Source organism: Nilaparvata lugens, chromosome 4 (genome assembly GCF_014356525.2).
Source record: "Nilaparvata lugens isolate BPH chromosome 4, ASM1435652v1, whole genome shotgun sequence".
In the NCBI taxonomy this organism is placed as follows: domain Eukaryota; kingdom Metazoa; phylum Arthropoda; class Insecta; order Hemiptera; family Delphacidae; genus Nilaparvata; species Nilaparvata lugens.
In genome coordinates, this window is record NC_052507.1 from 4,193,958 (window position 1) to 4,220,667 (window position 26,710).

General features: G+C 35.4%; 2 protein-coding genes across 2 annotated transcripts in view; one reads left to right on the plus strand and one right to left on the minus strand.

Annotated features, from left to right (window-relative positions):
- LOC111055389 (Kv channel-interacting protein 2-like) overlaps positions 1 to 26,710 on the minus strand; it is a 434,616-nt gene that overhangs the window by 172,976 nt on the left and 234,930 nt on the right. The window lies entirely within an intron of this gene.
- Positions 13,594 to 15,302, plus strand: LOC120350773. Its single transcript, XM_039425550.1, has 2 exons — positions 13,594 to 14,016; positions 14,460 to 15,302. The coding sequence occupies exons 1-2, from the start codon at positions 13,773 to 13,775 to the stop codon at positions 14,705 to 14,707; spliced, it is 492 nt and encodes a 163-aa protein (XP_039281484.1). The 5' UTR covers positions 13,594 to 13,772; the 3' UTR covers positions 14,708 to 15,302.

Consider the following 26,710-nt stretch of genomic DNA (forward strand, 5'->3'; position numbering starts at 1 on the left):
GAATTATTGCTCAGTTAATTAATTGAGAACTAATATTGAAGCTCATTTCTGAATCAAGCTCAAGAGAAATTCACAGGCCGCAAACAGTGTAAAAATGCCAAACCACAACAATAAGAATACTATATCAACATAACTGATGAAGTGAGCTTTAATCGAGTTTTAATCCGTGGAGGAATTTATTGCTGCTATGGATTCGCCTGGTCAGAGAGCCACACGCGGACAGAGAATGGTCCCAGAAAAACGCGGCCCATATTTCTAGCGGAATCACCAGCTTTGTAATAGAAAACTACATAAATCACACAAGCCGCTCCTAATCCAGAGCCTCTTCACAGGAGGCTCCCTTTACAAGGGTTTGTATGAGTGTGTTTCTATGTGTATTTAGTTGGTGAACGTGTTTGTATGTGTATTCAGTTGATGTGTGTGTTCAGTTTTTGTTTGTGTGTGTGTGTGGGGTTTAGGAGGTAAAAATTGCTAATCCCGATCTCCCGACGACCCTAGAAGGGAAAATTATGGAGCCGGCTGTCCTGGGGGGATGTGGAAAGTGAAAATCCCGTTGAGCCGACTGTTGTTGAATCCCCAAGGATTTGCCCTTTTGTGACAGCTGGTCTAATGAGATACAGCAGACTGTCGGGATGATTTCTGCTACACTGAGTATCCCTTGGAACTGTCAGTGTTTCTCATAAGTGGGATGAATGATCCTCATTTAACCAATGCTGACAGGGTGAAATTGATATCGCACTATGGCTTCGGTACTTAAACTGTCACTATTTCTCATGGATAACCTGAAGTTTTCTAATTCAAATACTGCTGTCAGCTTACATGAATCTCAGTTTGGCTGCCACACTTCTAATGCTGTCATAATTCCTTGTGGATAAGCTGAATGCCTCTAATTCAAACAATGATGACAGTTTGAAATGAATATCTCACTATAGCTTCCGCACTTCGAATACTGTCACTATTCCTTATAGATAACCTGAACTGTTCTAGTTCAATCAATTATGACAGATTGAAATGAATTTCCGTATAATGGCTGCCACACATTGGATACTGTCATCATTCCTTATAGATAACATTAACTGTTCTAATTTGAACAATTCTGACAGTTTGAAGTGAATATCTGACTGTAGAACTGCCACATAGATATCGCTTTCTGACAGGCTCGGCTTTGCTGGATGTGTGGGGACACATTTGTGCAATCAATTGAGCATTGCTTCCCGCTTGAATATTATCAACCCTCAAGCTGAGCGTAGACCGGTTAGTCAAGACAAGACTAGTCACGTTGAGTCACGTTTAGTCACAATACTTCACATAGTTGCTTATGAAGACATGTCTAATTGCAATGACTAATCAGTGTGTGTTGCGCCATAAGCAACTATGTGAAGTATTGTGTCTGATCATGTCTTGTCTTCTCTTGACTAACTGGTGTGTGCTTAGCCTTAGGCTGGGCACACACCGATCAGTCAAGACAAGACTAGTCACGTTTAGTCACAATATTTCACATTGTTTCTTATGACGCAACTCACACTGATTATTCATTGCAATTAGACATGACTCCATAAGCAACTATGTGAAGTATTGTGACTAAATGTGACCAGTCTTGTCTTGACTTATCGGTGTGTGCCCAGCCTGAGGGTTGATAATATTCACCTTAGGCTGAGCGTTCACCGGTTAGTCAAGACAAGACAAGACTAGTCACGTTCAGTCACAATACTTCACATAGTTGCTTATGGAGTCATGTCTAATTGCAATGACTAATCAGTGTGAGTTGCGTCACATGCAGCTATGTGAAGTATAGTGACTAAACGTGACTGATCATGTCTTGTCTTGTCTAGACTAACTTGTGTGCGTCTAGCCTTATTCTTCTCGAAGCTCTCGTGAGTTGTAGCATTATTATAGGCCTACACTTGATAATGTTGGAGTCCTATACTATTAAACGAGCAATTTCTGTTTATATGTTTAGATGTTTGGATGTTCAGATGTTTAGATGTTTAAATGTTTAGATGTTTATATGTTTGTATTTCACCGGATCTCGAAAACGGCTCTAACGATTCTCACGAAATTTAGAACATAGTAGGTTTATAATATAAAGATTCGATTGCACTAGTTCTCATCCCTGGAAAAACTCGCTGAAGGACATTAAAAGGATAATTCATCCTGGGAAGAACAGATTTCGTCGTCTGTCGATAACAGAAGATGCTGTGCCTGTGTGGGAGATCAGCTGTGTAATCATTCAAACAGCTTACCGTATTTCGCGAGAAATATTATCTAGAAATTTTAATAGACTCCATCAAAATAGTCTGATTTGTTGACATGACATGGTTTGTCACTCTAAATTAGAGTATATCATAATATTCAAAGTTAATCATTATTTTACAGTTTTAAGTGATTTTACAGTTTTTCAATTTGGTTTGTAAACAATCTAGATTAGAACTTTTCTGTTTTTGAATATTTTGACTGAAAATTGGACCTGGATTCAAGTGTATGAAACATAACCTACTTTTTGGACCATCTATAGTGTATAAATCAAAATTCGGGGAAGAGACACTTTTGGGCTGTGCCTGTTTGTTCTTCCCCAATCATTTTGAAAAATTGTGCTCTGTTTATCAATAAATAAATAACGAGCGCAGCTCGGCGCCCCGATATTTACATTAATCGGAGCCAAAGTTAAGTTGATTTTGTTCATTGTTGATGCAAACGATTTTGTTTTGATCGACTTTCACGTTAGTTTGTTGAACCTTTTGAGTCTGCTTCCACAGCAAAGCGATCAATCTTGCCTGCTGGATCATAAAATTTATCTCCCATTCATTCTTGATACAATCGACCAGATTTATGTATACCTTTCTTTTTCTTATGTTACCATGTTACAGTCAATCGTAAAGCAAGTGACAATCCCGCCATCACTTAGAGACGTCGCCAGCCACTAACCGACATTTATTGGATTCTTGTCGTCACAAGTGACATGCACATGTCACTGAACTGAAGAATTTTCAATTAATTAAACTGAGAAAACTAACTGAACTGAGAGAAAACTGAAAATTCCTGAGTCAGCTCTCGACTGAAGATCAACTGAACTTATATATATAGTGAGGTATATATAGTTATAATGGAGGTTATATAGAGGTATATATAGTTATAATGGCAGTGTTTTATTAGCAATACCATTGCTAATCGAACACTGTATGGATAAACGCTGCTGATTTTTACTCCAGTTTCAGTTCACTAGAGATTGATTATGGTGTAACAACCGGAACTGGTATTTCGATTTTTAGTCCTCGTTGGTCACAGTCACTCCAAGGAAAATAATATTATACTCTATAGAATATTGACTATTATTCTCTTCTTCTCTAGAAGAACAACGTTACTGAGAAGTGAGATAGAAATATCATTGGAAGAATCAGTTCACAGATTATATTCATCTATAAGAAGAACGTTACTGAGAAGTGAGATAAAAATATTATCAGAAGAATCAGTTCACAGATTAATTAAAAACTTTTCGAATTGTGCCCCAGGTTATAGAAAGAATCAGTAGCTTCCATCTGTTCAAGCTCTATCCATCTGTTCAACAATATTCTATCGCAACAATGGACGCTAACTTGATCAATTCATTAAAAAAGATTTATTCATTCCTCTCTCAATAAGAGAAAGAGTAGAAGAGTATTTGGAACGAATTTCTATCATCGAGTTCTATGATGAAATTGTTGAGTTCGATACTTTCGAATCGATCTTGAATGACTGAATTAGATACTTGATAGAGAATTCAATCCTTCAGAGTTTGATACGTCAAATATTCGTTCTATTCTTCTAAAAATAATCAGTAGGCCTGATTTTCAGGATATTCGTTAATGCAAAATCGACTAGCAAATGATGGCGGTCAGACAAACTCATGTTCTACAGAACATCAGAAAGAAATTGAAAATCATAATAATACTGTATATGGAGACATCATTTGAGACTCATGAGCTTATAGGCTATGTGTGGTGTATCTGCCATATGCTAAATAAATAAGACAGGACATATTCTGGACAAATTCTCTTGTACAGTAGGCTATGATGAGGTAATTATATTTTTCGATATTGTAGGAATATTCCAACTCAAAATTGTCAAGAATTCAGAGACCCATTGATAATTACTTTCATATTCACCAACATTGAATAATAAATTTAAGACAGTGTAAATGATATCAATAGAATTTAAACGACGTATTTGATCTTCTAAAATTGAAATATGTCATTCTTACAATAATTTTGTAACCTTATGAAAATATAATAATTGCGTAATCTTATCTGAATTAGGTAGAGGAATAGCACAAGGTTACCTTATTTTTTCTCTCCCTATCAATTTTGATGATGTAGCTGTTGTATGAATCAATAAATAATCAATCAATCAATTGAGAAACGTGCTTGTCAACCAGTGACTGGAAAACAGTTCTCATTATAGCAGATTCCAATTTGATTGAATTGAACCTTGATTGGGATATGAAGACAAAGTTTGCTATAGTAAATCTACTTACTCCAAGTCACCAACACGTACTGAAATGCATGGATTCGCTACCTGAAATCCAAAAACAAAATATATGAGTTCAAAAGTTGAAACAGTTTTGTCATAACAGAATATTCTCCAATGTTTTCATCCGGTTGCACTGAATTCAGTTAACTTTAAATCCAAATCAAATGCAACGATGAACAATCAATCAGAATAGCCTTCTTCATAGAAAAACCTTTTCTCGTGGAATTTAATCATGATTAAATTTAACAGACTTTTGAGCAAACGGGTCTTAGACTTCAACATTAGACTTTTTTAAGAACATTCTCATATTTTAATTTTCCAATACTTATCATGAATCTTCTCATTTCCATGGTTAATAAGGCTTTTATAATTCACAGATATAGTAACACTATTTGAATTACAGATCCATTTTGACCGTTTAGTTTTCATAATTCATGTAAAGTTGCACTCACATTATAAGAATTTTAGTTGTGGGAGCGAAATCACAAATCTTTGTTTAATGCCAAGTTCTTTGTATTCATGAACAAAATTTTAGTTCATTTGTTGATGGAATTTTAGTTAATTTGTTTACATTACTTGTGCGAACAAAGCTAGAACGTCATCAGATAGAATCCACAACTGACTGTGCTTCTGATACGATATACTACTCTGAAAAATTGATGTATTGATACTGAGGCTCCAACACAAAACAGCATTTTGCCTTTTTCATTTCGATGGAGATTCAGGGATTCAAATGGATTGTACCCTAGGATCTTTCTGAAGAACTTGTTCCTGTAAATCTTGATATTGAGCCTGAATAATTCATACTTGGTAGTCAGATCGTACCACGAATAATAACGCATGGTGTATCGTTTGTATGGAATGGGATTGATTTTATTGAAAAGAAAAAACATATATTGTTAAACGACAGATTTATTAAAAAACGAGATACCGGTATCATTTGTAGCACCATCCTCTTGTGAACTGATTTTATTGTTTGTCTTCAAAGGATTCATCTATTTATATTCATATTTATTTACTTGTCATGAATACATACTATAATAATTATAGACAATTGTCGTACAAATTGAAAGTTTTTTCCGAATAAGCTGGATAGAACGTTGATGGTTATTTGTTCATTCCATTAGCAAATATTAGTTAATAAAAATCTACAAAGGAAAAGCTAGTGGGCTAAACTTTTTGAACAAAATCATTGAGTATGAAATTACCGAATTTTCAAAGTGTATGTTCAATCAACGTTAGCTGGGAGATTGATCAGGCAGGTGATATAATTTCGACCAATCACAATTAAGTACACGTTAGGCGCTCAGTGAAAGCCACACCCACAACGCGCTGTGATTGGCTGATGCAGTTACTCCATCTTATTGGCTGTATAGACTAATCTTCATTTCGTTGAACGGAGCACTATCCAAGACGATTATATCATTCAGATTTGATACTGTATCCAAACCATTCATTCTGAACCATTGCAAATACAATATTTCCATCGCGACTCTACATATAGTAGATAAATTGAATCTTTTCCTATCATTCATTCTAAACCAATGCATTCACAATATTTTCGTAGTGGCTCCTCTACAGTAGAATCATTGAAACCAATCTCGAAAACCGTTATCACAACTGCTCCAATGATTAAAAATCTGGTGTGGCGCACTCACACAACTTTCCTTGCCGTTATGAAAATTGATCACTTGACGCTAGTGTTCCCGCGCATCACAAGTCTACTATTCAAAGATTTGAGCCAGCTGGTGACAGGGCAATAACGCTGGAGACACACATGAGGTCTGCTATCTCTTCATAGTGAATGATTTGATAGAATCAACAATAATTTGCAATTGAATAATCACACTTTCTCGAATTTAAAGCTTATTTTCAATTTTAGGTGAAAGTGTTACTGAACATTAATTGTAGAGATTTTCATGCTCAATTCATTTTTTCGTTTCAATTGTATCTGAAGCCTGATAATTGGGAATCTATCTGCATTGATGGGGCGAAGCTTCTGAAAATTTTACAGATATGGGACTTGTTGCAGTTGATAGAGCTTATCGATGACTATTTTAGGTATGAATTTGATCAAAATCGTTGGAGCCGTTTTCGAGAAAATTTCAAAAAACCCTGTCATTCAAATGAATGAACAACAAATTTTCAAATTCACTACAGAAGCTCAACTGGGATGTAATAATGTTGTGTTAGAAGGAATTTGAAATAACGCCAAAGGTACGCCCAAAATAAGCAGTTTTTTTTGCATTTTCTCAGTTCTTTCATCAAGTAATTGATAGAAAAAGTTCGAATTTGATACAGAGGTTTAGCTAGGGTCTAAAAATTTTGTGATGAGGTGATTTTAATATTTCATCAAAGATACGCCCAAAATCAACGTTTTTCTCAGCTTTTCTGCGCTTTCTTAGTACTTTGACTTTCCGATGGAATGAAGCATGCTCAAATGAAAAATGCAGGCGCCGAAGCGAGCCCGCTGATTCCATTGTTGGACTATCCAGTCGGGGGTCCAGGGGGCGGAGCCCCCTGGCTAGACGAATATGGCGAGCGAAGCAAGCCTGACGGCTTGTTACATATATCACATTCTTTTTCAACCAATGCAACCACAATATTATCATAAAGACTCTATTTCCTGAATTTCGCTCACATCACTTTTGATATTGTGGAGTGTAAATGAAAGGGCATTTATCTATCTTTTCATCTACAGTAGAGGTATTAAATCTCGGAAACCTTCATCACAGCTACTCCAATATTTGAAGAGTGCTCCATTATGCTGCCATAGCATTTTTATAACACAGCTGGCTCGGCCATGAATGGTTGGCTCTTCTGAAGCAGACAGGCTTATGCTCGGGTGTGCACGTGATTTCTGAATATTATGACAGGATTCGGCAGCTGTGTTGTCCTATTCACTTTAAAATTTCAGCATTTTCTATCTTTAACGTCAATTCTCCCCATTTAACTCCTGCTGACTGTCAGTTTCAACCTTCACACAGAGAATTAGCTGATTTTCTATAGTGAATTCCACTTCAAACTGTCAGAATACCTCATGATTATTATGAATGCTCCCCATTTAACGAACGATGACAGTCAGATTCAATCTTTTAACAGAGAAATAGCTAATTTTCACTTCCTTGCCCTATTACCATAGGTAAGGAAAGTATTGCTTTCCGAAAAAATTGAGGTACCTCAGTTAAATTATTAATAACTACCCCAATAATTATAATTACTAATTAATAAAAATCTACATAGGAAAGGTAGTGGGGTACACTTTTTTAACAAATCATTGAGTATAGAATTACCGAATTTTCAAAGTTTTGTTCAATCAACGTTAGCTGGGAGATTGATCAGGCAGGTGATATAATTTCGACCAATCACAATTAAGTACACGTTAGGCGCTCAGTGAAAGCCACACCCACAACGCGCTGTGATTGGCTGATGCAGTTATTCCATCTTATCGGCTGTATAGACTTCATTTCGTTGAGCGGAGCACTATCCAAGACGATTATATCATTCAGATTTGATACTGTATCCAATCCATTCATTCTGAACCATTGCAAATACAATATTTCCATCGCGACTCTACATATAGTAGATAAATTGAATCTTTTCCTATCATTCATTCTAAACCAATGCATTCACAATATTTTCGTAGTGGCTCCTCTACAGTAGAATCATTGAAACCAATCTCGAAAACCGTTATCACAACTGCTCCAATGATTAAAAATCTGGTGTGGCGCACTCACACAACTTTCCTTGCCGTTATGAAAATTGATCACTTGACGCTAGTGTTCCCGCGCATCACAAGTCTACTATTCAAAGATTTGAGCCAGCTGGTGACAGGGCAATAACGCTGGAGACACACATGAGGTCTGCTATCTCTTCATAGTGAATGATTTAATAGAATCAACAATAATTTGCAATTGAATAATCACATTTTCTCGAATTTAAAGCTTATTTTCAATTTTAGGTGAAAATGTTACTGAACATTAATTGTAGAGATTTTCATGCTCAATTTCATTTTTTCGTTTCAATTGTATCTGAAGCCTGATGATTGGGAATCTCTCTGCATTGATGGGGCGAAGCTTCTGAAATTTTTACAGATATGGGACTTGTGGCAGTTGATAGAGCTTATCGATGACTATTTTAGGTATGAATTTGATCAAAATCGTTGGAGCCGTTTTCGAGAAAATTTCAAAAAACCCTGTCATTCAAATGAATGAACAACAAATTTTCAAATTCACTACAGAAGCTCAACTGGGATGTAATAATGTTGTGTTAGAAGGAATTTGAAATAACGCCAAAGGTACGCCCAAAATAAGCAGTTTTTTTTGCATTTTCTCAGTTCTTTCATCAAGTAATTGATAGAAAAAGTTCGAATTTGATACAGAGGTTTAGCTAGGGTCTAAAAATTTTGTGATGAGGTGATTTTAATATTTCATCAAAGATACGCCCAAAATCAACGTTTTTCTCAGCTTTTCTGCGCTTTCTTAGTACTTTGACTTTCCGATGGAATGAAGCATGCTCAAATGAAAAATGCAGGCGCCGAAGCGAGCCCGCTGATTCCATTGTTGGACTATCCAGTCGGGGGTCCAGGGGGCGGAGCCCCCTGGCTAGACGAATATGGCGAGCGAAGCAAGCCTGACGGCTTCTTACATATATCACATTCTTTTTCAACCAATGCAACTACAATATTATCATAAAGACTCTATTTCCTGAATTTCGCTCACATCACTTTTGATATTGTGGAGTGTAAATGAAATGACATTTATCTATCTTTTCATCTACAGTAGAGGTATTAAATCTCGGAAACCTTCATCACAGCTACTCCAATATTTGAAGAGTGCTCCATTATGCTGCCATAGCATTTTTATAACACAGCTGGCTCGGCCATGAATGGTTGGCTCTTCTGAAGCAGACAGGCTTATGCTCGGGTGTGCACGTGATTTCTGAATATTATGACAGGATTCGGCAGCTGTGTTGTCCTATTCACTTTAAAATTTCAGCATTTTCTATCTTTAACGTCAATTCTCCCCATTTAACTCCTGCTGACTGTCAGTTTCAACCTTCACACATGTAGGGTGAATCTTGTACTAAGTCAATGGTGTAGCGGCTATGAATTTTGTAATTGCGTGCGTGGACGCTGAGTGAACACCAGACTGATTGACTCACTACAAGACTCAATACAATTGTCGGAATCGCGGGAGGCCTAAACGCTCGCTCACCCTTGATTCCTCTAATGACAAATTGTATAATGATGAAAATTTTTATAAGTAGTGTAGCGATCGCTAAACACTGAATACGGATACCTTAAAATTATTACCTGTGAAGAATGAGCATACAAAATCATACAGGTCGAGCAAAAATCCCGATGTAGATAATTTACGGGACTGCGTCTCTAATAAGTTCTGAAGGATTAAAATACGGTATTTGAACCAAATATCGTTCAGAATATATTTCGAGATCAGAGTCTTGTCGGGTTTTAAGCTCTATTGTAGGAATTTATATGATCTATGGCTGCCACTGCTGTGCAATTGATGAGTTCGCTCCAAATTCGAGGTAGGTAACAGATAAAAGCTGATATATGAGCAGGTAAGGACAAAGAATAAATATCTCGATCTGACCCCACTCGCTACATCCACTTAGACCTGTTCCAATATCCAGCTTAATTCAATTATTTCAATGATCGTATTCGATCGGTTCTTGATGATATAGAACGTATCAGAAACAATAATTGACAGGCTTAAGAAATAATCGAACTCAGAAAGCGAATTAACAAAACTGAAATATATTACAATAAAATATGCAATCATACAGTGCAGATTCAGGATTTGATTTACAGGTTGATAATAATTTGGCATTAACAGAATAGTTAAAAATTTCTTGTGCTTGCATGATACCATGCGTGATTCAACAGAATTTTACGATTGATAAAATTGAACAATTTTGAAAAAATAGTGAAAAAATGAATTATAAAATATTTTTAAAAATGCTCGGGGTCGTGGTTCAGGCAGCGGAGGATAGCTAATCAACTACAAATTCTTAGAAATTAAATATGAATAAATTCTAGGCTCTTAAATGTTAAAGCGCTTGTCGGCGTGGCCAATAATTTAACGAAGAAAAAATTTATGTTTCTGCACTGAAATATTTTCGAAGCGTAGATTGGGGCCCCTTATGACTTATAACTCACGTGAACTTCCTTGGCGGTCGTGGTTTTCTTCTTTAGATCAAAAATCGTTTGATCGGCGGCAATCCAGGCTTTGGTTTCAGCACGTGGGGAATCTTAATTTAAATATCTCCTTCACCGAATTAATTAAGGGATAATCTACTTTAAGCTTTTAAATTTATCGATTGATGAAAACAGAAATTTATAAATAACAAATAGATTGGCCTAAAATATCGGCTCACAAATAGAACATTTAAAAATCGAACAAGAAATTTTACAAATAGGTCTTTGGTAACTATGAAAGAGATCTACACGGTAAGGATTTCAAAAGGGAAGTGCTGTTCTTTTCTCTAAGCTTTTAGGCTAGACCTTGCTTCTCGGAATCTCAATGTAATAATTTGCATAAAAATTTGCCATTGGTAGAACGCTTGTGACGTAAACATGACGTCAGTGGCAAGTAGTAGAATACAATTCCTTTAATTACAATAATAATTTAATTTATGTAATTCTTAAAACTACTTAATCTTATAGACATAGTTCCTCTCATACAATGTACACGTGCTAGTGTAACTGATAAGGCAGGGTTGGTGTCTGATAATAGATTAACATGTGTTGCTTTCAAACGATCACTGTCTTGGTGCTATTTCTATGCACTGTGATTGGTTTAGACCTACCAAAGAGATTTAATTACCATGTGGTTCAGTTGAATTAAATTATTAATAAATTAATATTCTTGTACAATTTTCATTAGGTTTGAGATTATTATAATTAATTTCTGCCATTTTATCAATAATAGAATTTCATGCTATGACCTATTTAGTTACAATAAGACCCGACGCATAATACAATTTCTTAAATAATAAATAATTTCAACAATAATACATATATTTTATTTTTTATTTTGAAATTCTTGATCCTTTATTGATAGTTTTATAATTTTTAGGAATGATATTTTACCTTGCATGAGAACCGGTATGATATTTGACAATGCTTTGAATCAGTCAGCTGCGTTCGAACTGTTTTAAAAACATCTGATCGATAGTAAACAAGTGTAACCTCAAAATCGGTGAGCGATTCATAAATAATTTGTGCTTTATTTGCAAAATAATTATAATTTTATTGAATAATTTTCCTAGAAAAATATTCAGTACAGAACGGTACTCTTATCAAATATACAGTTATTGATAAGTAAGCTTTATCGCTCGGTCGCTAACTATTCCTTTAGCAAATTCTTTCATTTTAAAAGGTAATCACAATTTTTCTCTCTTCTCATGAGATCTATTTGAAAAATTCATCACACAAAAGCCCCCAGGATATTTTAAATAGGTAATTGGGAGACGAGTCGAAACAATGACTATTTGAAAAATCCGATATTGTGATGAATACACTATTTCATCTCCTTACTTCTACGAAAACTCAACACTTAACACTAAAAACAATATATCGTGCACTTTTGGCTACGAAAAAATAAATAATTGATTGTTCCTTTCATTGGATACAATCGAAATACAATAATTAATGAGGTCTCTTTGGATCCTTCATTAAAACAACTCCACAACTTCCATTCACGGGTGGCTTATGAGCAGACCCATAATTATAACAAATATACAAGATTTCACATATTACTTCTTAAGATTTGAATAGTATTTGCAACAAATATAGACTTTCATCATTTTTTCATAGTTATTACAGGTTTCGACTCTTTGGTTTGGCTTTTACATAAATTGGGTGAGAGTGTGATTTTACTTCGGTGACTTGACAATCGTCTACCGTTTGACTCGAGCAATTTCTTATTTGCGCTTAGTACGTTGCGTACAAACAGGGTTACACTTGAAATGGCTTTCTTGATTTTTATCAATGTTGGTTACAAATATTAAGTCCTTAAGATTATATTTATCAATTTGAATTACAATTCATGATCTTTTGATGCAACAGTAATAAATTTCACATTTGAAGGTAAGAATTTCATTTTCTTTTTAGCTTTTTTAGCAATACATTTATATGACATAGAACATGCGCATTTCGTGCAAATTAACATAAATATATATTTTTGGTTGCGTTTTTTACTTATAATTTCACATTAAATAATATGTTACATTAATAATTGAATAACGATATTGCTTGAATTCTATTAACATTGACTCTAGGATTTCGTACACATTGGTTGGTGGGACGAAGAAAATTATCGAACAGGCTTTGGTTCCGAATAGATTTTTTCTATCGATTCTGTATTTCAAGGTTAGATTTACACATTTTTTCAAATAAACTTTGTTTATTTTCTTTCCTCCTATTCACTACTAATTTCATGTTATTTCTAATTTATAATTATTTTCCGTGGATAATACAATTTTTGTTTTTGTTTTCCAGTTGGGCGGATATAACTAGGCGATTGTTTCTGTGATGATTGTAGCATGAGGCGGATGGCTTGATTAGGTTGGTAAATTTTTAAGGTTGTTTCGTAGTTTTAATTTCTTCTGTTATTAAAGTTGATTTCGATTTTCTTCATTTGAAGTGAATTAATAATATTTCCTTGTTAGCTGAGATGCGGCGAAGTTTAGGTTATGTTGATTAACTAGGCTGCAGTAGAAAGATGCTAGTCTGCAAAGATATGATTCGGTGGGTAGGCTGTGATTATGACAAGTTTGATGATTTATGTATTCACAACGTAGCTTCCAAATTAATTCAAAAATTATTCCTTAAGCCCCCATCTAAATTTGATTTCAGTATTTGTTTCAAGTTTTCATTCCAATTTGCAGCTATCCGTTTTATTAAAACTTGGTTTAAAACGAATGTGCCGGTGGTGTAGATCGATTCTTACAAACTCGTTTCCTCTTTGTTGGCCGGTAACATGCGGTTTGATATCCTTAAACCTTACATGCCGGTGATGTGTGTGGATTCTTGTTGATAATATTTTCCTTTTCTGCATGGCGGGGAGAAATTGGATATTCAATTTTAGTCTTACATGACGGCGGTGTAGATGAATTCTATTAGATGATTTTCTTCTTTGACGTCTTGTTTGTTGTTTTGATTCATGGATTTTCAGTTTTGGTGGTGATTTTGATTTGTTGTGAATTTTTGTTTTATTTCTATTGTCTGGCGAACTATCTTCATGAGTATTGGTTTTATCTGTTGCAGATGCTGTCTTCGGAGGAGGGACAGTGATGTGGGCAATCGGCGGTCCGGGCTGCTCTTCTACGAGGCGGGCAACGTCCTTGGACTCCTGGTGTCCGGCGCGCGGTGGTACGGGCTGTCCCTCTACCTGATGGATGTCGTCCTCAGCTTGGCGGGTGATGTCGTCCGGTCCCTCTCGGCGTTCTGCGGGGTGCGGTGCGACTTCAGTCTTGACATTCTCGGTAGGTTGGTCTCCCTTATATGTGTCATGTTCACTTGCTTGTTTTATGACCTCCTCTTTCATTGTATCCTTTTCCACATGTACATGTTCCTTTAGGCTGACTTTGATGTTAATTGTTTTTGTGTGCATATCTTGGGATATCTTATCCAATCGGTTATTTGTTTCTAAAATTGATTTATCCAGACACTCAGCTAATTTTTTGATGGTATTATCGGTATCATGGAATGCTTTGTCCATTCGCTGACTCAACTTCTCCAAACCCTGTTCGTTTACCTTCTTTACTTCTTGAACTTCCTTTTTTAATTCTTCCTTTGTTTGCTTGTTGTCCTTCTTTATTTCTTGGATTTCCTTCTTTAACTCTTCCTTTGTTGCTGAAGAACTTTGTTTTATTGCTTCATTTGTTTGTTCGTTTCCTTTCTCTATCTTACTGGTTATTGCTTCCAGGAAGGCGTCCATATCCAGTGCGGGAGCGGGTGTATGGCGAACGGTTACCTTCTGGTTTTTTATCCGAGCAACGGTACGAGAAATGGGAGTTCCTGTCTCGGGGGCGTCGTCGTCCGTATGCTCTCCCGATGTTTCATCCTCCGGCTCTTGGGCTGCCGACGGATCTTCCACTAGGATGCAGCTCTCCTCCACCTGTGTCGAAGATAAATCATCCAGTACATTGGGATGGAAATCAGCGGCTGCGGTGATGGATGCGGATGGCGGCGAACAATCGGGTGAGATGTCCTCGGTGTCCGACAGACTTGGATTGACCTGGTCGTTTCCTGCCATGGTTTGTGAGAGAATAACGCGACGAACGTGTGCGGTGAATAAAAAACGTGAAAGTGTTGATGTGATATACAAAATAATTAATAAGAAATCCAATAGAAATTGTTATAGCTTCGTAGTGAGTGAAATACAGAAAAAGTGGTTTAGCAATGTGTTCAGTGATAAAATGAGTCAAGTTAGCAATATCGTTAACATAAAAATGACACGAACACACAGGATACACAGTGAACACTTATGCGGTAATACAGGTACGCCTCTTATAATTTATTATTACTATTATTATAAATATTTTATTCTTATAATTTCTTGCCGCAATTCAATATATAGGCTAGTGTTCTTTGCAAAATTTTATACAAAAGCAGTGATGCTCTGCTTGAATTCCACAATATATCTGTGATTTAATTTTACTTCCCTCTTTATGCTTTAAAAAATTTTTAAAAATGTAAATAACTTCAATCCTCTTTTCTGTAAATATTTATAAATTGTTTCAATATAGACCTAATATTCTTCAAATAATATGACCTTTCTTATGGTGTTTCTTAAACCTATGACTTATAGTATGACCAATTTTCGAATAACAAGATAATAAAATTCTGAGTTCGATTTTTTCTCTAAAAATTCATCAATCGATAAATTTCTTTTCCGTTCAAAAATTGGGTATGGTACGTCTTGTTATTTTATATAACAGTGAACAGTTAATATTAAATTTGAAGAAATTCACAACCATGAATTTTTCAAAAAAAAAAAATTTTCCCGTTGTCAGCGCTATAGTATACTGAGCAACTAAATAATCCTCGCAGTCGATTATCCGCCTCTTCAATGCCTATCACTGTTGGGCGCCAAATCATGTAAAGCGGTATTTGATGGCTTCACACATGTAGAGTGAATCTTGCACTAAGTCAATGGTGTAGCGGCTATGAATTTTGTAATTGCGTGCGTGGACGCTGAGTGAACACCAGACTGATTGACTCACTACAAGACTCAATACAATTGTCGGAATCGCGGGAGGCCTAAACGCTCGCTCACCCTTGATTCCTCTAATGACAAATTGTATAATGATGAAAAATTTTTTATAAGTAGTGTAGCGATCGCTAAACACTGAATACGGATACCTTAAAATTATTACCTGTGAAGAATGAGCATACAAAATCATACAGGTCGAGCAAAAATCCCGATGTAGATAATTTACGGGACTGCGTCTCTAATAAGTTCTGAAGGATTAAAATACGGTATTTGAACCAAATATCGTTCAGAATATATTTCGAGATCAGAGTCTTGTCGGGTTTTAAGCTCTATTGTAGGAATTTATATGATCTATGGCTGCCACTGCTGTGCAATTGATGAGTTCGCTCCAAATTCGAGGTAGGTAACAGATAAAAGCTGATATATGAGCAGGTAAGGACAAAGAATAAATATCTTGATCTGACCCCACTCGCTACATCCACTTAGACCTGTTCCAATATCCAGCTTAATTCAATTATTTCAATGATCGTATTCGATCGGTTCTTGATGATATAGAACGTATCAGAAACAATAATTGACAGGCTTAAGAAATAATCGAACTCAGAAAGCGAATTAACAAAACTGAAATATATTACAATAAAATATGCAATCATACAGTGCAGATTCAGGATTTGATTTACAGGTTGATAATAATTTGGCATTAACAGAATAGTTAAAAATTTTCTTGTGCTTGCATGATACCATGCGTGATTCAACAGAATTTTACGATTGATAAAATTGAACAATTTTGAAAAAATAGTGAAAAAATGAATTATAAAATATTTTTAAAAATGCTCGGGGTCGTGGTTCAGGCAGCGGAGGATAGTTAATCAACTACAAATTCTTAGAAATTAAATATGAATAAATTCTAGGCTCTTAAATGCTAAAGCGCTTGTCGGCGTGGCCAATAATTTAACGAAGAAAAAATTTATGTTTCTGCACTGAAATATTTTCGAAGCGTAGATTGGGGCCCCTTATGACTTATAACTCACGTGAACTTCCTTGGCGGTCGTGGTTTTCTTCTTTAGATCAAAAATCGTTTGATCGGCGGCAATCCAGGCTTTGGTTTCAGCACGTGGGGAATTTTAATTTAAATATCTCCTTCACCGAATTAATTAAGGGATAATTTACTTTAAGCTTTTAAATTTATCGATTGATGAAAACAGAAATTTATAAATAACAAATAGATTGGCCTAAAATATCGGCTCACAAATAGAACATTTAAAAATCGAACAAGAAATTTTACAAATAGGTCTTTGGTAACTATGAAAGAGATCTACACGGTAAGGATTTCAAAAGGGAAGTGCTGCTCTTTTCTCTAAGCTTTTAGGCTAGACCTTGCTTCTCGGAATCTCAATGTAATAATTTGCATAAAAATTTGCCATTGGTAGAACGCTTGTGACGTAAACATGACGTCAGTGGCAAGTAGTAGAATACAATTCCTTTAATTACAATAATAATTTAATTTATGTAATTCTTAAAACTGCTTAATCTTATAGACATAGTTCCTCTCATACAATGTACACGTGCTAGTGTAACTGATAAGGCAGGGTTGGTGTCTGATAATAGATTAACATGTGTTGCTTTCAAACGATCACCGTCTTGGTGCTATTTCTATGCACTGTGATTGGTTTAGACCTACCAAAGAGATTTAATTACCATGTGGTTCAGTTGAATTAAATTATTAATAAATTAATATTCTTGTACAATTTTCATTAGGTTTGAGATTATTATAATTAATTTCTGCCATTTTATCAATAATAGAATTTCATGCTATGACCTATTTAGTTACAATAAGACCCGACGCATAATACAATTTCTTAAATAATAAATAATTTCAACAATAATACATATATTTTATTTTTTATTTTGAAATTCTTGATCCTTTATTGATAGTTTTATAATTTTTAGGAATGATATTTTACCTTGCATGAGAACCGGTATGATATTTGACAATGCTTTGAATCAGTCAGCTGCGTTCGAACTGTTTTAAAAACATCTGATCGATAGTAAACAAGTGTAACCTCAAAATCGGTGAGCGATTCATAAATAATTTGTGCTTTATTTGCAAAATAATTATAATTTTATTGAATAATTTTCCTAGAAAAATATTCAGTACAGAACGGTACTCTTATCAAATATACAGTTATTGATAAGTAAGCTTTATCGCTCGGTCGCTAACTATTCCTTTAGCAAATTCTTTCATTTTAAAAGGTAATCACAATTTTTCTCTCTTCTCATGAGATCTATTTGAAAAATTCATCACAAATCATAATACAATTATGACATTGGAGGAAAAACTAGGCTGAGCCTGTACTATTTCTCTCCAAAAATTTTGATAAAATGTTGATGTTGTCCAAAAGATAAGGTTATGTAATCTCACACTGCTTCGTCACTTGATTTTCGGTCCAGGAATGATGATTTAAAATTTTGAATTTTGAAGGTTGATTTTATACTCTAAATGAATCACAATAAATTAAAAACTTCAGAAATATTGCACTTATTTAAAAAAATTGAATACAAAATCAAAAACCTACTCACTATTTGTTATTTACAGCTGTCAACAACATATGTTGAAATTACGGCTTATGGAGCTATTTTTTGGCCTGCTGCCTTTATGTATCAGATTCTATACTCGTTGGATATACTCTGAAAGCTTCACAACTAATGGACAGATACCAAGTCAATTTACTGAGCATGTTTGCACTTTACCGTTCAGTCACTGGTGCATTCTTTATTCACGGTCACTCACTGTTCTCTATTCACCGTCCTTTATTCACGTCGGTGCTCGTCCATCCGAGTCACGTTCCGACCATGGTCCGTGATTTTGGCCGCAGACAGACTTCGCCTAAAAGTGTTCCAGATTCCACGTTCAAACATTCAAACCAGTGCCGTTTTTTCCATTAGGCAGGCGAGACACGTGCCTTGGGTGGAGAGGATTTGGGGCGTCGAAATGTGAATGAAATATGGAAAATGAGAGGCAAATGTTCTCGAATATTGATGGAACTTGAGTTTTGGAACAGCTGTGGAAATCGTAGTTTTACATGTCGGACACACAGACGACAATCGAGAGACGAGAGACTCCAAGTTGAGATAACTTTTCTATTCCTTTATCAATTCTTTCATTCATTCTACAAAAAACTATAATCATAGTATGATTATGACAATTGAGGGAAAACTCAGCCTAGATACAGGCTCTCCCCAATTCTGAAGTAAATTTTTACAAGTCACAAGAATAGTAATTCAAACAATAAACAACTAATAATTATTATAAAACGAGAATTATAACTTACTAACACCTGATTTGAGAAGAATAGATACCCATATACACTTCATGAATAAAAGTAAGCTTTGGCTATGGCTTCATTCGCCAGTCGAGGTGGAAGGCTTCTTTAAGGTTTTAAGTTAATAAGTTTCAATATATATCCACAAATCAAGTCAACCTTGTATTGACTACTACATAGTACATCAATTTATTCTGTGTGATACGTTTTTGTCTCGATGATGTCACTAATAACTGTCTTTCTGTTCAATTATACTACACTATGGAATTGATTGTTATTTTAATTATATTATTTCTCTGTAGATTGATAGGTATTATCACTCTTTCTCTACATATGGGTGTAATTTATAATGGTAAATGATACTAAAAATGTTTGTTTTGTATGTATGTGCGAGCTTGCACTCAATCATCTTCATTTCATCTTCATTACATCATACTTAAATTCTAAATCTCTCTTCTTCCCAACTCCTTTTCCTAGACCTATTAAATCTTAAACTATATCAATTTATAGAATAAATAATCTTACTTATAACACTTTGTATCTGACTCCTATTCGCGGACAAAGTCCAGTAACATACTTTTTGTGAGTAGTATCTTGTTCACTTGTAACTTGTCGTGTTATACTTTTGTTAATATTTTGTATGAATTACGAGTGAATAAATTCGAATTTGAATTTGAATTTGAGAATCCAAATTAAATGTTGTAATTTAACCCTAAGACTTCTGCTACTGCAAATATTGACAACAAGGCAAACAGCTAGATGGAAATTCGAGCGCTACTATTCAAAAATTAAAGCTCATCGAGTTTCCATCTAGCTGTTTGCCCTGTTGTTAATATTTGCAGTAGCAGAAGTCTTCGGGGTGAATTACAGCATTTTATTTGGATTCTCGTTTTATAATCATTATTAGTTGTATATTGTTTAAATAATTGCAATATCTCAGTAATTTCCATCTGTAGAATATACAACTCTTGAATCTCTTGAATCTATTTCCGATAAGAGGCTGAACAGTCTTCAAAATAGTTTATATATTATATAGAAATATCACAGGCTAAGAGGAATATTTATTCCCAATATAATAGGCTACACAGAATAGTTGTTCAGTTGTAATATGAACAGCTTATAGGGCAATAATGAGATCCACGTTATAATGACAGTATTTGATTAACAGTGGTGGTGCTATCTTTGTCTATCATTCAACAAAGCATATATCCTTTTCCACTTCCGCAACGTTTCCAGGTCGTTTTTCAACAATGTGGAAATATAATTAATTCATCATTCATCATCATCTAGCTTTCATCTAGCTTCTTACCATGTTGTCAATATTTGCAGTAGCAGAAGTCATCGGGGTGAATTGCAGTATTTAATTTGGATTCTCGTTTAATAATAATTATACAATAAATTGACAAAATAGTCAATCTCAATTAAGTAAAATCAAATCAAATCATCATTCAATCATTGATATATCTCCTTGACGAATGAAATATGATTGATTATTTTTCAACAGGAATCAACAGTTAATATCTCATCAGATGTCCTAGTATCAACAATCTTCTATAGAAGGCAGTGACAAGGCAAAGAATTGGCAACTCTGTTCTCCTATCTTTATCCACTGCCATTATGACGTGGACCTCTCTCTGCCTACTTTCATCAGATATTCCAGTATCAACAATCCTCTATAGAAGGCAGTGACAAGGCAGAGAATCAGCAACTCTGTTCTCCTATCTTTCTCCACTCCATTATGACGTGGACCTCACTCTGACCGCTTCCATCAGATATTCTAGTATCATCAATCTTCTATAGAAGGTAGTGACAAGGCAGAGAATCTACAAAGCTGTTCTCCTACCTTTATCCACTGCCATTATGACGTGGACCTCTCTCTGCCTACTTTCATCAGATATTCTAGTATCAACAATCCTCTATAGAAGGCAGTGACAAGGCAGAGAATCGGCAACTCTGTTCTCCTATCTTTCTCCACTCCATTATGACGTGGACCTCACTCTGACCGCTTCCATCAGATATTCTAGTATCATCAATCTTCTACAGAAGGCAGTGACAAGGCAGAGAATCGGCAACTCTGTTCTCCTATCTTTCTCCACTGCTATTATGACGTGGCCCTCTCTCTGCCTACTTTCAACAGATATTCTAGTATCAACAATCCTCTATAGAAGGCAGTGACAAGGCAGAGAATCGGCAACTCTGTTCTCCTATCTTTCTCCACTGCTATTATGACGTGGCCCTCTCTCTGCCTACTTTCAACAGATATTCTAGTATCAACAATCCTCTATAGAAGGCAGTGACAAGGCAGAGAATCGGCAACTCTGTTCTCCTATCTTTCTCCACTCCATTATGACGTGGACCTCACTCTGACCGCTTCCATCAGATATTCTAGTATCATCAATCTTCTATAGAAGGTAGTGAAAAGGCAGAGAATCGGCAACTCTGTCCTCCTACCTTTCTCCTCTACATTATAACGTGAACCTCACTCCATACCCAATACTCAGTATAACCATAGAGAAACGATAGCATATAAGTAGATATCCCATGATATAGGGCGTTTATGTTGCAACTTTTACTGTTATCCCAAGCCGATAGTTCACATAGTTCTTTCTTATGCAGCTGTGTGACGCTGGTAGTCTCTCAAATTGTGCCGTTCATACACTATCACCCCAACAAAACAGTAAAAATTGACAATAATCGACAGTAATCTCATACACACACACACACACACATACATACAGACCAATACCCAAAAACCAGTTTTTTGGACTCAGGGGACCTTGAAACGTATAGAAATTTAGAAATTGGGGTACCTTAATTTTTTCGGAAAGCAATACTTTCCTTACCTATGGTAATAGGGCAAGGAAAGTAAAAATGAAAGCCGTCTATAATTTATTCAACTGTCAACTTTGCAATTGTGTAATAAACATTTATTGCAAAAAATAAAAGTCCTCAATTATTCAATTGTCGACTTAGCAATTGTCTGCAGCCAACAACATTGCCCCATTGTCACACTGCAACAGTTTACAATTTTCAGGGTCCGAAAATAGGAAAGCGGTTGACAAGCTTGGGATTAGACTGCACGAAACAAAGCCGCTGGAAATCGAATTTGCAACCAGAAATATTCGATGTGTCAGTGAAAAAATTTTCACCGGGAATCGGCAAACCAGACAATGGAGCATCAGTTTAGTTGTTGAATTGATGCTAGTGAAGAATTCGCTTCCATCCAGTGAATGAATGAATATAGAATGTAATATTCTCTGGGTCCATACCCTCGAATAGGTAACAAATTACTCGATAAATAATTAAAACCTCATTAAATTTGAGTCAGGGGATCAACCTGATTGAATTTCTCTGTATGCGAAATGAAACTGTGAAGTGAGGCCACGTTATAATGACAGTATTTGATAAACATTGGTGTTGTTATCTTTGTCTATCATTCGACAATGCAGATGATGCTATCCTTCTCTATTCCCTCAACACTGTATTTTTGAGTAAGGATCCTATTTTTCATTATCAATTTGTTAACTAATTTAATTTTTTTTATTTGAAGGGTTGTGTGACAGAGAGGGCCTGGAGTCCGCACTTCGAACTTATAGAGGCAAAATATTCGAACAAAATATTTAATTTCAATTATACTAGTAGTTCTGTGAACAGTAGACCTCACGCAGTATTCTCATCCACAAATACCTGATTGAATCTATAGACCTTATGAAAATACAGCAATAGACTGGCTTCTCCACACATCTGTGTAATCACTTGTCAGCTGATTTATGATGAATAATTCTATAGTCTGATTTTTCTCCAATATTGGTGTATGAAGGAGGCTCCTTTTCCCTTTCATATTATCCTTGAAATGCAAAATTTCCAAAAAACCTTGTATATACGTCGACGCGCAATTAAAAGAGGAACATACCTGTCAAATTTCATGAAAATCTATTGCTGCGTTTCGCCGTAAATGCGCAACATATAAACATTCAAACATTTAAACATTGAGAGAAATGCCAAACCGTCGACTTGAATCTTAGACCTCACTTCGCTCGGTCAATGATCAAACATATTTTTTTCGTCATAAAAATATATACTCTTCAATGATTTTTTAATATATTTTAATATTTAGATTGAATATGTTGTTGATGATTCATATACCTACATTATTGTAAAACATTCTGGCAACGTTACGGATCTAGAGAAGGATAGCGCTATCTGCCTTGTCGAAAGATAGACAAGGATAGCAACATCAATGTAAATCAAATGCTGACATTATAACGTGGACCTCACTATAGCTGCAACGCTACATGACTCTGATCGGAATGTTTTTCTGTCGAAAATTGTGATGGAACAATTTCCAGTTAGACGCTTTGCATTCCATTCATTTTTGCTGGATATTTTCCCTGTTATTTCCAATCGTGGATGGAGAACAGTAGCAACTGTGATTCTATTTTTACTGGGGAAACGGTGAAACATTCATTGTATTCGTAATTGGGACACTGATATTTTTTGAGAGAGATTGAATGAATGGTTCATCTTGGAACAATCTCTGATTTTATTTCTATGCTCATAAACAGTATTGATATTATTGATCATAGTATCAATCATTCCACAGTACATCAATGATCCATTCATAGATTCATTCATAGAACCCGCGATTGATCCATAGTAGAATTCATTCCAATGAATATTGACGAGAAGCGCATCAAAATCCATATTATTTTTATACACTTGCCTACCAACAATAATATATTAAGGCCAAGTTGCACAAAAGCCTGCTAGATTTTAATCACGATTAAATTACACGAGAATCCAATAGAGGAGTCTTTTCTGATTGGTTCTCTCGGCATTTAATTGAGATTAAAATTGTGCATACTCTTGTGCAACCGGATATAGAAATTATAAAAAATCTCACTCGACAAATGATGTTTCTTTGTAGAATTTTAATAATTGGATGGTAGGAGAAAACATGATCATATTTACAAATTTTATTGAAATTTAAATTTAATTTTGCAATAAGAACAAGTTTGTATGATACTTTTCTTTATTCTTCATTGATTGATACAATATGTACATCATCAAAATGATAGGGAGAGAATAAATAAGGTAGAAGTGGAGAGTAGAGTAGAGGATTGAGTAGAGAAGGAGAAGAAGAAAAAGAAAAAGAAGAAGAAGAAGAAGAAGAAGAAGAGGAAGAAGTTAAACACAGCAGGTAGAGAGTAACATATGTAGCCTCCTTATACAGCATGCGCATCATTCCAAACATATTCCTTGAATACTTCTTGTAGAAAAATTGTGGCTGGCTCATTGTGTAGTGGAAAAATAGAAGTGAACTAAGACTCATTCAAAACTGTCAGCATTACTTGAATGAGAAACAATGGTGTATTTACATGGGGAATTCTGACAGTTTCTTGCGAATCTCACTTGGAAAAAGCTCAGTTTTACACACCATTAAAGTCGGCTGGACTTTTAGAATTTAGCGAGGAGGAATTAGAGAAAGAAAGAAATGGTGACAGAGAGAGGGGGTGAGATAGATAGATAGAGATAGAGTGAGAGAAAGATAGAGAGTTCGTAAGAGAGATTGATTGATTTGATTGATTGAGTACTTTATTTTTGTAGATTACAATATATATACTGGCTTATACACTTATATATAATAGCTTACAATACAGCAAAATTATAGATGAATTTACAAAATATAAATTAAGAAAATAATTATTGAGCTGTATATGATATGAAAAAAAAGCAATTTGAATAACTATAGATAGAATAGATAATATTGTTATGTATCTACATAAATTGGCGGAGCTTTTATCAATGTCCATTCTTTGGAAAGAATATTCAAAAGTATCCTTCCCTCTAACTCTCTACCAGAAGAAAGAGAGAGAGTGAGTGAGAAGAGATCGGAAGAGAGACAGTGAGAGGGATTGAGAGAGTGAGATGAAAAAAGGAGAGTGTAAGAAAGAATTCAGAGAGGAGTCTGGTATTCAGTTGGAAAAACAGACGCATTGTATCTGTAGCTTGTAACCTTCTAATGAATGTAGTGGAAGAAAGTGCCTTGTTGCATTTGAATCTGTATGCTTGTTTTGTTGGATAAAGAATTTTAATTTGTACTCTATCTTGCAAAAGCTACTAAGTAGATTATACTTATATCATATACTAGCCGTAATGCTCGCTTCGCTCGCCATATCCGTCTAGCCAGGGGGCTCCGCCCCCTGGACCACCGACTGGATCGTCCAAGAATGAGATCAGCAGGCTCGCTTCGCTCGCCTGCATTTTTCATTTGAGCATTTTTATCATATGTTAGGACGATCCAGTCGGTGGTCCAAACTAAACGTCTGGCTAAACGGATATGGCGAGCGAAGCGAGCCTGACGGCTAGTAATAGTAATATTCCCAGGAATAGCTCTGATTGTAGCAGTGCCCAATAAATTTTTCAGCGATAGATGCATTTCAATCATCAACTTGGTGCCAACCTAACAAAGTCAACTCAACTTAATGCCAGCCTGACAAAATTATTTATTTAGTTACCAGTTAACAACTGTTTAGAAGAGGTACTCTCTCTAGATTATAGTTCTATATTACCATATGGTATGGACATTTTTCAATTATAATTAAGAGAATGGGAATAATATAAATGTTAAAAGACGAAATTTAAACCCTTATAAACCACCCTTAGAGTTGAAATATTGACAAAAGATTTCTTAGTGCGCCTCTAAAGGGCCAACTGAACATACATACCAAATTTGAACGTTTTTGTCCGGTGGATTTTTAGTTCTGCGAGTGAGTGAGTCAGTCAGTCAGTCAGTGAGTGAGTGCCGTTTCGCTTTTATATATATAGATAAGTGAAACCATACAGAAAAAATAGTTCAATATGATATCCCATGGTATAGGTCGTTTCTGTTCCACTTTATTTTATTGTTTGTTCAAGCTGATAGTCCATGTAGTTCCTTTTCGTGGAGCTGGTAGTCTCTCATACTGTTCTGTTCATACACTCTTACCCGTCCAAGACATCAACAATAGTCGACAAAAATCGGCTTGAGTTAACAATGAGTTTGGAATTTGGAACATATAATGTCTCAACCATGGAATTTTGAATTAACAGACTAAGAAATTGTCAAAAACTACAGATCTATTGAAAGTTAGAGAGACCGGTTTTGGTTATTACACCATTGTCAATCTATGATGAAATAAAACTAAATACAAGAGCAGCAGAATTCATACTAGTAGGCGAGTACTGCTATTGGTCAAGGGCATAAACGTGTGCCATTGGCCCAGCTAGACGGTCTCCTCCCACTCAACGGTATCACAAAATGGTGGCTTAAGCAACAGACTCGCCATGATAACAAAATTGAGTACAAAATACATATTTGTTTTTGTTCTCTTGGTTATTATTTTGTACTGAAAGTAAATTTTGTTATCATGACGAGTCTCTTGCTTAAGCCGCAGTTTTGTGATACCGTTGAGTGGGAGGAGACTGTCTAGCAGGGCAAATGGCAGGCGTTCATGCCCTTGACCAATAGCAGTACTCGCACACTAGTATAAATTCTGCTGCTATTGTATTTAGTTTTGGTTTATCAGAGATTGACAATAGTGTAACAACCGAAACCGGTCTTTCTAACTTTCAATAAATCTGTGGTTTTTGACAATT